The 13,089-nt window shown below is 38.2% G+C and overlaps 1 protein-coding gene across 1 annotated transcript in view; it reads right to left on the bottom strand.

The window, feature by feature from the left end:
* The window catches only part of LOC121856937 (ras-related protein Rab-9A-like), a 29,544-nt gene that overhangs the window by 8,635 nt on the left and 7,820 nt on the right, over positions 1-13,089 (bottom strand). Inside the window, exons 2-6 of the mRNA XM_042352721.1 lie at positions 11,781-11,840; positions 9,908-10,057; positions 8,116-8,307; positions 4,978-5,136; positions 2,757-2,841 (exon numbers count right to left, since the gene is read on the bottom strand). Coding sequence (XP_042208655.1) covers positions 2,764-2,841; positions 4,978-5,136; positions 8,116-8,307; positions 9,908-10,057; positions 11,781-11,834 — 633 coding nt within the window. The 5' untranslated portion in view covers positions 11,835-11,840 and the 3' untranslated portion in view covers positions 2,757-2,763. The remainder of the gene's footprint in view (positions 1-2,756; positions 2,842-4,977; positions 5,137-8,115; positions 8,308-9,907; positions 10,058-11,780; positions 11,841-13,089) is intronic.

Below are 13,089 nucleotides of genomic sequence, written 5' to 3'. Positions count from 1 at the left end.
CAGCCAAAGATCTCAAGGATGCGTTCTTTTGCTGGAGTAAACTGTCCAAACTTGCTGAGGATTATCATCCTGATGTTGGTTCTGTGCAAAAGGCCATCAGCGTGTTTAATGATAATGTTATGAACTACTTTTGGAAGGTCCAGAAATCAAGGTTGAAGCAGCCAACCCTGGATTCCTTCTTTACAGAGGTAACAAAAGACCTTACAGACAAAGTGCCTGTGAGACAGTCACCAAAGAGGGCTAGGAAGGATGACTCCTCTCCTTCCACCTCTTCTCCATAATTCTCTCCTTCCCCCCCCCTCTGCCTCCTGTCCTGCATGCTGAACAACACTAAGGTAAGATAAAGTACTGTATTTTTTACATTTTCCACAGAATTTTTTCAGTGTTAAGTGGTTGTATTTGGGGGCCTGGAACGGATTAATCCTATAACGAACGAGGTTCTAGAACCAATTAGATTCGTTATAGCATACCCCACTGTATACTGTTTATTTGGAGCAGAGCAAATGTTGTACAGGTATAAACAATTATTGACCCAGTCAAAGTGAGATTAATGAAACAAGCTTTGACTGGCCAGGCTTTGCTACAAAAAGCCAGTGAATCAACAGGTAAACCAAAACAAACGCAGAACTAATTCCCTTGACTTAAATCCAGCAGTCATAAACTTGGAATTTAGACATAAGATACCACATTCTCCTGCCAGTAAAGTAACCCACTAAGGGAGAGAGCAATTCCAGATCACCGGTCTCTTCTTCTTGGCCATACAGAGGATTTAACTTTTAATTTTTTGTTTTATGGTTTATATATCATTCATCAAGAGACCTAAAACATTTACAACCCGTTAAGTACGGGATGAAAAAGATCACATGTCACGGAACCATCTTCAAGTTTCACCTCAGGAAGTATTCATCATCATCAATCAAAACTTTCAATAAAATTAAAAGATTAAGCTTATGGCTTATGCAAATTTTTATTATTATAACTTTTTTTAATTTATCATTTCATCACTTACCAGCTTACTAGCTGTTCAGGCAGTTGGTCTGGTCTTTGTTACTTTGTCCTGACCTTTATTGTCCAGTGTTAGTACAGGAGGAAACTGGAGTACCTGGAAGAAACCTGTGATGCTTGGTAGTGAGGGAAACACTGGATAACACCCTTCCCATATCTGTTCTGGGCCAAGACTTGAACCCAATTCACAAGGTGAGAGATATATATGTTGCCACTGTAACATCAACACACAAATAATAATAATGGTTATCCCTAGTGTTCGAGGATGTCTGGCCCTACAGCCACATAGGGATGAATTTGTTTAAGGTGTAGAAGTTGTCTCCAACACAACAACCACACCCAGTTTTAACAAACCGTGTGACAGAGTATCAAGGAATAATCCAAGACGACTATACAACTTGCCAACTGCCCTGGCTAACCATTACCCCATAACATGATCTGCAAATTGATTAATATCCAGGTCCCAATTACTGCTGGGGAGACAGAGGAAAATGGCATAAAGAAACTTGCCTATACAGTATACTGTACTCTCAATTTAACGGAATCCAATATAACGAACTCTCAATTTAGCGAAAGGCATTTTTTTCATTATTTTTCACTCTAATAACACCAATGGTACATCCGAGGTGCATCCTCTTTCACAATGTCATGAAGTGTAAGAGGATGCACCTGGGACGTACCAAAGGTAAGGAGGGGTATCATATGTCCCAACGGGACGAAGAAACTGCATTAACCGAGACTGAATGCTTAAAGGACCTGGGTGCGTATGTTGACAATAAACTGAAGTTCTCGGGCCATTGTGAGAAGATGACTCAAGTAACTAAATTATTAGGTCTTACAAGAAGGTCGTTCAGATATCTAGATGGTCCATCCCTCGTAACGATCTTCAAGAGTGAGGTGCTTCTTCCTGGAGTACTGTCACCCTGTCTGGTCCCTGAGATATGCTAGGGACTATCAGTTGATTAAGAATGTCCAAAGGAGGGCCACCAGACTGGTGCCTGCACTTTGGCACCTCAGCTAACCAGAGAGATTAGAGCACCTGCAATTGCCTAGTTTATACCACAGACGGGCGAAGGACAACATAATTGAGGTGTATAAACATCTCAAAGGGCACTACTCAGTCGAGTGTCCATACCTGGAGCTGGCAGGCGCTCGTCCCACAAAGGGTCACGGCTCAAGGTTGAAGAAGCCGCAAGTTCAGAAAACATGAGGGCAAACTTTTTTGGAGTGAGAATTGTGAACTCTTGGAAAAACCTGCCAGAGAGTGTTGTGATGGTACTGAGCGTGAGCTCTTTCAAGACCACACTTGACCAACACTGGAGCAGGTTCAGATACATACAGGAGCTAGTGCATGTCCAGTACTTGCCAATGTGACTGACCGCCCAAGTCGCTAACGAGCCGATCAGTGGTGAAGAAGATAAAAGTAAAAAAATAAAATGTCACATACCACTCATTTAAGGCCAATGCAAAGGGTTTAGGGGAAGGTATTAATTGGTATATCCAAAAGTTTTACAGATTGACCTTGATTGACATTAGAAAGATTCTGTCCAATGGACTCAATACTTACTGTATATACAGTTGGCACCAAGTATTATGAGACCTGTCTGGTTTAAGGGCAATTAGCCAGAAAAGCATGACTACATAGAGAGAAAAAGAAGCTTGAAGAAAAATTATGTTCAGTTTTGGAAAATTAATATTGATAATCATAAAGCCATCTATGGAATTTCTCTCTCTTACACAAGTAAACATACCTTAAATCTATGATGAACAGGAACAGAGACGGTGATGCGAGCCATCACTGCCTAACTGTACTGTATCTGGAAGAGGCATTCTCTCCTGGAAAGACAAGAAATGGGTTTAGGGGCAAATCTCTCTTCTGAAAACGGAAAAATTTCTATTCAACTCTGAATGTGCTTTTATTGCTAACTGCCTCATTCTTACCCTAAATGAGTTGCATAGTATATGATTACCAGAAATATTTAGTTCTTTAACCAATCTATGTACTGTTTTGCATTTGCCAGCTGCAGGACTACAGTACAGTACTGTATTCATGACCAAACTTGCATCATCATTAACAGCAATGCCTTGAATAGGAAGATGAATCATACAGTATAATGTTTAAAAAGAATGAATATACAGTTTATATATAAATATACTGTATAGATAAACAGTGATATGTCCATTAGCCAGAACAATTGGTGGAAAGCACTTCCGGGAATGAGAGATTTCCGGGTAATGAGATGACTCTCAAATAAGAAAAAAAAATCCTGCATCCCTGGAATTTTCTGGCACCATCTCTTTTCTGTGAAAATTGCTCAGCTGTTAACTGATGTTGACATTTTGCTGATAATTACTTCTTTGTTTTTATGTATGCACTCTGGAAGCTCTACAACAGGCATGGGCAACCCGCGGCCCAGACCATGTCTTAGTGTAGCCCGTGGAGTGATTGAGAAATTCTATTTAATGTGGCCCACGGTTCAGGTAAATGCAGCCAGTTTATGGTGAGTAAAGCAAAATTTATTAAAATAATAATCTTCACACACAATTCACTACTGTTTCATCACCTAAGAGTAAGTAACTAAGAAAATGTAACAGTGAAACAAGTATATATAGTCAACAATATAAACATTTTAACTTGTGTGAGTTTACGGGCCAAGTTTGGCACGGTCTGTTTGATGGATTAGCTGCTATATGGCAGTGGTTTCCTTGGGAATTAACTAAGGTTGGGTAAGTCCAAGTGGGGTCATGGGCAGTGGTCACACAGGGTTTAACTAATTAAGTACTTCCAAAATAATACAAAAACACGTAAATTGCACCTTGGAAACCCATAGTTGGTGAGTAATTAGCAATGACAAAATGTAATAAAAATATTCCAAGCATATTACGGCCATAAATTACCCCGCAATTGAATCATGGACCACAGTTTTGGAATCAGCTTGCTCAGGAGTACCAATACTGTGATTTTAGTACTTTTTAAAAGGTATATACCCAAAAATGTTACTTGAGTACAGTATTGTACTCAAGTAAATTTATTTTGTTACTTTACAACTAACTCTGTATATATACAGTATATACCCTGTATATATATATACAGTACAGTACAGAGAGAGAGAGAGAGAGAGAGAGAGAGAGAGAGAGAGACGTGTCTATAGGTTGTTTCATTGTAGTTCCTCATATGCCAATATTAATATTGACATTATTCTGGTGGGTGTGTCTCATAAGTAAGAAAAATACTGAACTGTAGGGAAAAATAACTGTATTCATAAACTGCTTCAATCATCTTCTGTTAAATGCCAAGAATCATTAACATATTAATTTAAAAATTATTATGATGGATTTATTTCACAAATGGGAAAAAGATTGTGTTGTAAACTGAAGATATCATAAGGCAGACGTGACGATAAACTATTTCACTGTCTGTGCTAATACAATATTAACATTACTTTTGGGTTAGGTAGGATATAAATTTTGGTGGGTTGGCTCGCAGAAAAATACCTAAATCATAATGTGGCCCATGACTGAGGAAAGGTTGACCATGCCTGCTCTAAAACTTTAAAGGCCATTTTTTTTCAATAGAGTATTTCCAAAACTTGCTACAGGTATTGTGCTGTATCTTCAAGGAGACAAATTTGAAACACTAATTTTTTAGCTCTTAACTGAAGCTGTTCTATATACATTACTGCATTATTTACTTTAATTATATTTTTATACACTGAGTGTTATTTTACAATTTACAAAGCAATTTTTGAAACATTTCAAACTCATTATCCTCACCACATTAGGAAATTTGAAACTCAATAATGTTCAATGGATTAAAAGTATTGCCTGTCATGCTTAGTAAAAGATCAATGATTAAATTGTACATCTTGGATATATAAAAATTTTATGTTAGGATTAAATTTATTTTTTTAAATTATGTACAAATTTAGTTCATACACAGTGAGTGATGACATCACAGTGACTACATCTTACCTGCCGGCCCTCAATGTTAGCCCATCGTCTTAAACACATCATGAAAGACGCTTCTACATTAGTTGCATCTCTGGCTGATGTTTCAATGTATGGAAGATCTCCATTTTCTTTACACCATGCCTCTGCTTCTTCTGTGGTCACTCTTCTCTCAAGGTCAATCTATTCAAGGGAATGAATTACTTTCCTCATTAAGTACAAATAAATGAAAAATAATAATGATCACACTTGAATGACTTAAGGGTAGATATAGAGGGTGAATGTAGATTATGTGCATACTGGAAGTTTAATGATTGTATGTGAGTGTGTACTGTTCAGGACTAAAACCCAACACCACACACGTTGTTGGTGTAAGGTTCCCTTAAATGACAAAATAATTTACCACTCCAAATTCCCTCACTAATCACTGGGCAGCCTTAGTTCCTGAAGGAAGGAGGAGCATGTGAACTGAACCTCCCTCCCTCCGTACATCAATGTGTGCACTATGAACACCTGCTGGAGGGGGGGGGGGAATTGTCCTCCCTTGGATCAAGCTTGTGTCAAAGGAAAGCAGTACAGGGTATCTGGTTTGGTCTGGGCATTAATGCGGCAATTTTTCTGAGGTTAGACAAGCTGGTGCGGTATGTGAGGTCTGGGTAGGTTAGGTCAGGTCAGTTAGCTTAGGTAACTGAGGTTAAGGCTTTCCTAACCCTAGACTAGACTCGGCAGTTTGACAACATTGGTCAAATTAGATCCGGTAATATATAGCAAGCCATTCACCCAGCTACCTCAGTTTTATAAAAGATGCCAGTGTAACACTGACCACTGAACCAAGATGATGGATTTAGACGGACTTCAATCTTCAGGATTTGCTCAAACACATTGATCTGTTTCCTTCTATTAAACAAGCAGTTCTTATTGCTCTGACATTACCCATGACAACATGCCAAGTGGTGAGTGCATTCAGCACAATGAGAAGGGTAAAAACCTGGTTAAGATCAACGATGACGGAAGATTATTTAGCTGGACTGTGCATGATGAGTGTTCATCAAACAAAGATGTGTGAGAATAAACAGAAGTTCTTGGAAAGTACATGAAACATAAAAATTATGTGAAGTACAGTATATTTTTTCTTTATGATTTATTATTCTATTGCAATTTACTCCATTATTTTGTACATACAAATTTCAAGTTTCCAAATTCCAACCTTGTTGAGTAAGTACAGTGGGGTATGCTATAACTAACGGATCCTACTACGAATATTCCTATAACGAACGGTTTTACCTATAAAATTGAGAATGCTATAACGAACGCAACTCCTACAACGAACGCGGATGAATACGGGACTATTTCGCCTGGCGCATGAATATTGTTGTACCGCGACCCACAACAAGAGCGTCAGGCGCCATCTTTGTCTCATTGTGTAGCCAGTGCACCACTGTTATTGTTGAAATTTCGTCTTTTGATGTGGAAATTCGCGTTATTTGTATAACTATTTTGTTATACAAGTATACAATTGTAACAATGAGTCGTCCAAAGCGAGTGAGAAAGCTAATAACCCTTGAAACTAAGAAAGAAATTGTAAAGAAACGTGAGAATGGAAGAAGCATTGCGAAACTTAGTGATGAATATGGGATGGCTAAATCGACTATATGTACGATTTTGAAGAATAAAGAGGAGTTAAAAACTGTGCAAGTGGCTAAGGGAATCTTTAGACTTAGCAAAGCAAAGTGTAATGTGATTGAAGAGATGGAAAATTTACTCTTAGTGTGGATAAAGGAGAAAGAAATGGCAGGTGGTAACATTAGTGAAGCTATAATTTTTGAGAAAGCTAAACAATTGTTTGAGGACCTTAAAGCCAAGACTCCCAGTGGAAGTGATAGTGATGTGCCAGTGTTTAGGGGTACCTGCATACTGAATAACACTAAGGTAAGATAAAGTACCGTATTTTTTACATTTTCCACAGAATTTTTTCAGTGTTAAGTGGTTGTATTTGGGGGCCTGGAACGGATTAATCCTATAACGAACGAGGTTCTGGAACCAATTACGTTCGTTATAGCATACCCCACTGTATTGACATATGATACAAGCCACAAAGATAGATCATAATCTATGTTTATTCCGGTCTATTATACTTGTGGTGCCATCTATGTACACTAGAGATAAGTTTTAAACATGCATTGTACATATTTTTGTTGTTAGTGGATGGTGTTGATCTGTACGATTGTGTCTGCTGAGCAAAATTTTGTATATTTACTTTAGTGTACCATATTGCAATATAAATGCTTAGTGAAACACCATCTTAATGAATTCATACAAATTTGATGCATCTAGCTCATAAGCTTGAGAAAAATAAAATATTAAGCCTACCATTCCCAACTGTGGGATCTAGCCTAACTTCTTGCCAAGTGTAGGACAAAATTCCCCCAGACAAAAACTCTGTTAGGCAAAATCCCCCTAGGATAAAAACTTGAAATAGTTCAGACAACAATTTCTATAAAAAAATTAATTAACATAATAACTATGGTTCAATAATGACCACTCTTGCAACTTGAGAGCCAAAGTAAGCATGTAGAGAACCTTTCTTCATGTTTTCTGTCCTCATGCTAACACCATGGGAGAGGTGCCAACTCTGAGGTCTGAGACTGAGAAAGGGAAATAGGTCTGTGGGAATTACAGAAGGCTTTTGGTTTGGCAGAAAAAACATAAAAGTTTCAAGTAATTTATTGGACCTCAAACTCATATTCTTCAATAGGGACTTCCACAGTTCTTGGGTACTCAATATATATGTTGTCTTCAGTTTTTTAATTGTTGTTTGGCAGGAAATAGCCAAAAGTAATTCACAAACAACAGACCCACAGATGGCTATGATGATATTACCCTTAAGACTAAGGCAGCTGATTATCCCATCTAGTAATATGGAGAAAGCTAGCCACAAATTAAAATTAGTTGATAAAGGTTCAACCATTGAAATTTTATACTGTATGTATTTTATCAAAACTAGATAATCGTAATGCAAACTTACTCTCTGCCATGTTATTCTATACTGTATACATCATCTAATTGTTTTAAACTACAGTACTGTACAAGCTCTATACATTAGGGTGAAGAAATAATTCCCAATACATCAATGGTGCCCTGAGAAGTTAAAGTTCCAGTTACCTTATTTCCAACTACAAGAAAGGGGAAATCAGCCTTGACGTCTGCATAATAAACAAACTCCTTGCGCCAGGTATCTAAGTTTTGAAAGCTTGAAGGATCCTCAACAGAGAATGTTAGAAGACACATATCAGAACCTCGGTAAAAGGGTGTTCGTAGACTTTTGAATCTCTCCTGGCCAGCAGTGTCCCAAATCTAGAAAAATATGAATTGTTTTGGGATGAGGCATTATGTTTTACCTTCACAGCCTCTGAGACCAAGGCCCCTGTGAAGGGTACAGTACAGCAAAAAAAAGGTGGGGCTTATTGTAAAGGGAAAATTTAAGACTACATTTTGGGAGTCTGGTTCCTCACCTCTTTTTCACCATGAGTCAGTAATAGTATTTAAAATCCCTGACTGTTACAATCTGCAAGATCTGCAGGAGTGTAATCCATAAATTGGGTGAATTCACTTTAATAACCATTAAAGGTGGCATACAGAATTTGATAAGAATGCATTGGCTTCAGAATTTATAGAAAACTATTAAGTGAAAATATCTAACTGTTGCCAAAGAAATATACCATGAATTGTATACAGGCATCCCTAGTTATCCAAATGATCTATACGTACACCTCACCTTGCTATCCGGAGGTGACATTCGTTCCTCTGAATGAAAATTCAAATTGTGCATCATGCTTGGCATGGGAGTCACTTGGGTGGCCATTTTGCTCCACCACGTACTCAGGGATGTACTCTCACTCAAGGTGCATGATGTCACCCTTTTTCCCAACCCAGTATTTTCATAATTTAGCGAACTAATTAGAGCCACCCCTTTCCGTTAAATCAAAATTTCTGCTAAATCAAACTTTCTATAATTTTCGCTCGAGCCAGTTCACTAAATCGAGCGTGATTCCGTTAAATTCTATGCCAAAAATGAAGTTCAATTCTGGTTACCGTACTACAGAATGGATATAGAATCCCTAGAAAGAATTCAGAAACTGAAAAGACTAATCCCGGGCATTAGGAACCTTGAGTACAGAGATAGATTAAAGCATCTTAATTTGCACACCCTCGTGAGACGTTGTGAGGGGCGATATGATCGAAGCATATAAATGGAAGTCAGGGCTAAACAAAGGTGATATAACAAAGGTACTCAAACTATCCAACCAGGAGCAAACTCGAGGGCAATGGTTTTAAATAAGACAAATTTAGATTTAGGCGTGAGATAGGTAAACATTGGTTTGGAAATAAAGAGTAGTGGATGAGTGGAACAAGTTACCAACCATCATCATTAACTAGAATACGCTGGATAGCTTTAAACATAGGTTGGATGGATATATGAGCGATAGGGTTTGAGTGTAAATGGGACTGCCCAGTATGGGTCAATAGGCCCGCTACAGTTTCCTCCATTCTTATGTTCTAAAGCCTGTGACCCTTGAAGCCAAGCTTGAGATAATCAAGTGTCTTGAACAGGGGGAAAGCCTAATGAATAGTAATGTATCAATTGTATAAACATAATTCATTTTGTTTCGATTTTAAGTATAACACCTTAAATAATGTTTTGGCAATTGTATAAGGCACAATAAACCAAAACACAAAATGCTTGGCTACAAAATTTAAGAGATAATTTTTTTATGTTGGTCAGTCACCAAACCCTAATTTTCCCATTTATTATAATATTTGTTATCCAAATAATCGATAACCAAACAACATTCAAGGTACCTAACCCATTCGGATAGCAAGGGATGCCTGTAAAGGAAAATTAATTAAGTCCCTTTAGTAAAAATATGTTCTATTAAAAAAAGAAGAATCTTACCTGTAACGTAAAAGTCTCCCCTCCAAGCTCAATCTCCTTATTTAGAAATTCAACCCCAATGGTGTGGAAGGAATGTTCATCAAATCGGTCAGTCACAAAACGATTCATAAGGCAAGACTTCCCAACTCCACCATCACCAAGGATCACAACCTGTCAATATTGAGTAACATTTCACTAACAACTTTGAATTCGTATATCTGTACAGTATATCATCCAAAATTCACTAATGTTGCACAAGTTGCATTTCAAAAATCTGAAATGCTTGGGACCAGAGCTGAAATTTTTGGTGAACAGAAGGTCATTAAAAAAAAATCTCATGCGTATTTCACTAACCACAAAATAAAATACTGTTTGATAGCTATAAATTAACATATAAAATGTATAATTGAAGTAAAACTAAGTAACACAAAAAATAAGGTTAATAGTAAGGCAAAAACAAGAACAGTACAGTTCTTTATTTATATACAGTCACTCAAAAAATATATCCGTACAATACTTGGGGGGAGGGAGTTTTGTTGATGAATTTCAGAATGAACACTGTGACTCCTGTTGTCTCTGTAGGGTTGTCAAAATCCTTTGTCCATTGTGTCATATTTTCTAAATACAATTTTGTATTGATAATTTTTGAGTGACTGTACCTACAATTAAAGATTTGGAATTGTAGGACTGTGTAGGCAACTAAATTTTTTTCAGATTTTCAAAGTTTTGGGGAAACTGATGTTGAAGTTGTAAGACTGAACAATTATTGGATATCAGATGAGAGAAGTAACTTGCAAGTATCAATGATTTACTTTAAAGATGAATAAGGAAGGTGAGAGGAATGGTGAAACATGGGAAGTGTGTTATGAAAAAAAAAAAAATTTTGAAGAGTTTTGTAAAGGTAAACATCATCTTAATCAAGACAGAAATTCCAGAAATGATGACATTTTTGAGGCTGTACAGTTTTTTCATGAGCTCCTAAAGCCCAGTACCCTCGTACCTGTAACTAAGATGAGTGTCTGCTATGCTGTACTGTACATACACTATTAAAATTTCCATTTTAAAATATAATAAAATAATAAGAGTGTTCATGGATACATATTTTTTATTGTAGGATGTTGGTTACTGAATGAAGAGTGTTATGTGATGGGTCTGTCAGCTCCATGTAAATTTAACACCTAGTCAACCTAACCGATCAACTCAACCCCTCATAAATTCAACTAGCATAAATTTATGTTTAAACATAAGTAAATTGTGTTATATAACACTCTCCCTGCACCCGATGTTATCATTACCAGTCTTGCAGCGCATTGAGTCAGAATGCTGACGGACATTTAAAATTTTTTGAAAGAGACTATTTAACCAGGAATTCCCGGCTGGGCAGACTGGAAGTTACATAGCCAGGATGTTAAGTTATGTTGGTAAAGTCATACATCCTGATAAATGAGAGTCATTAGGTTTGGTTCCTTAGGTTCTTTTTGGTTTTTCTTTTTTGGTTAGGTTAGGGTTGGTAAATATTTATTGCTCCACCATTTTTGGGATGTTCCTGTGAAACAGAAGTAGATTTCTCCTATTAAAAAGTTTTCTAATGTTGCTCATTAACCTATACACCTCTTCTAAAGTTTTTGGAAATACTGTAGGGTATATAGTTAGGTTAGGTAGGGAATTGAGAAATGTGAGAATAGCCAACACAGGCTGGCACCACTCTATTATTCACATAAACCTAAGGAGCGAAACCTAGACACTCATATAGTATACCAGGATACATGACTTTTCCAACCTAACTTAACATCGCACTGTCTGATGAATGGGGAATTGTATTATACATAATCTCACAAACAAACTTAAACACTATATTTCTCAAAACAAAGTACTGTACATACTGTGGTCTCACCTTAAGAACTGTTGATCTCCCTCGGCTATTCTGTCTTCTGTGGTTATTATTCATCTTGTCCTGAAATAATAACAAATTAATTAATACCATTATCATTCACAGCAAATTACAATTATTTTTTTACTTTTTTTTTACTTTTATCCTCTTCGCCACTGATCGGCTTGTTAGCCGCTTGGGCGATCGGTCACGACTCTTTTCCTTTATATTCTTCACCAAAAGGTCGGCTCGCTAGCCGCCCGGGCGATCGGTCACGTCTCTGTCACGCACTGTTGGCAAATACTGGGCATGCACCGGCTCCTGAATGTACCTGAACCCGCTCCAGTGTTGGTCAAGTCTTCTCTTGAAAGAGCTCACACTCGGTGCCGTCACAACACTTTCTGGTAGATTGTTCCAAGAGTTTACAACCCTCACTCCGAAAAAGTTTGCCCTCACGGTTTTCCGGACTTGCGGCTTCTTCAATCTTGAGCTGTGACCCCTTGTGGGGCGAGCGTCCGCCAGCTCCAAGTAAGGACACTCAACTGAGTAGTGCCCCCTGAGATGCTTATAAACCTCAACTAGGTCCCCCCTTGCCCGTCTGTAGTATAAGCTAGGCAAGTTCAGGCGCTCCAATCTCGCAGGGTAGCTGAGATGCCGAAGTGCAGGCACCAGCTTGGTGGCCCTCCTTTGAACATTTTCAACCAACTGACAGTCCCTAGCATATCTCGGGGACCAGATGGGGTGACAGTACTCCAGATGGGGAAGCACTTCACTCCTGAAGATCGTCACGAGGGACGGACCGTCTAGATATCTGAACGACCTTCTTATAAGACCCAATAATTTATTTGCCTGATTTACCTTCTTCTCACAATGGCCCGAGAACTTCAGCTCATTGTCAACATACACACCTAGGTCCTTCTCACACACAGTCTCAACTAGTACATTTTCTTCATCCCGTTGGGACATATGGTACGCCTCCTTACCGTTGGTACGCCCCAGGTGCATCCTCTTACACTTCGTGACATTGAATCTCAGCAGCCATTCCTTCGACCATTCCTGGAGCCCACAGAGGTCCTTCTGCAGCTCTTCACAGTCCGCTTGGTTCTTAATTTCCCGAAATAACTTGGCGTCATCGGCAAACATTTGTATGGAGGAGTGTACAACGTCAGGCATATCATTTATGAAACAAACAAACAACAGCGGGCCCAATACACTACCCTGCGGTACCCCACTTGTTACAGGTACAGATGACGATTTCGTGCCATTAATCACCACACATTGCTTGCGGTCATGTAGAAAGTCTTCTATCCACGCTAGGACATTTCCCCGAATT

The sequence above is a fragment of the Homarus americanus genome, unplaced genomic scaffold, assembly GCF_018991925.1.
Source record: "Homarus americanus isolate GMGI-L3 unplaced genomic scaffold, GMGI_Hamer_2.0 scaffold44060, whole genome shotgun sequence".
NCBI classification, from domain to species: domain Eukaryota; kingdom Metazoa; phylum Arthropoda; class Malacostraca; order Decapoda; family Nephropidae; genus Homarus; species Homarus americanus.
Note: the sequence above shows the minus strand (reverse complement) of the source record. Positions and strands in the feature narration are given on the sequence as shown.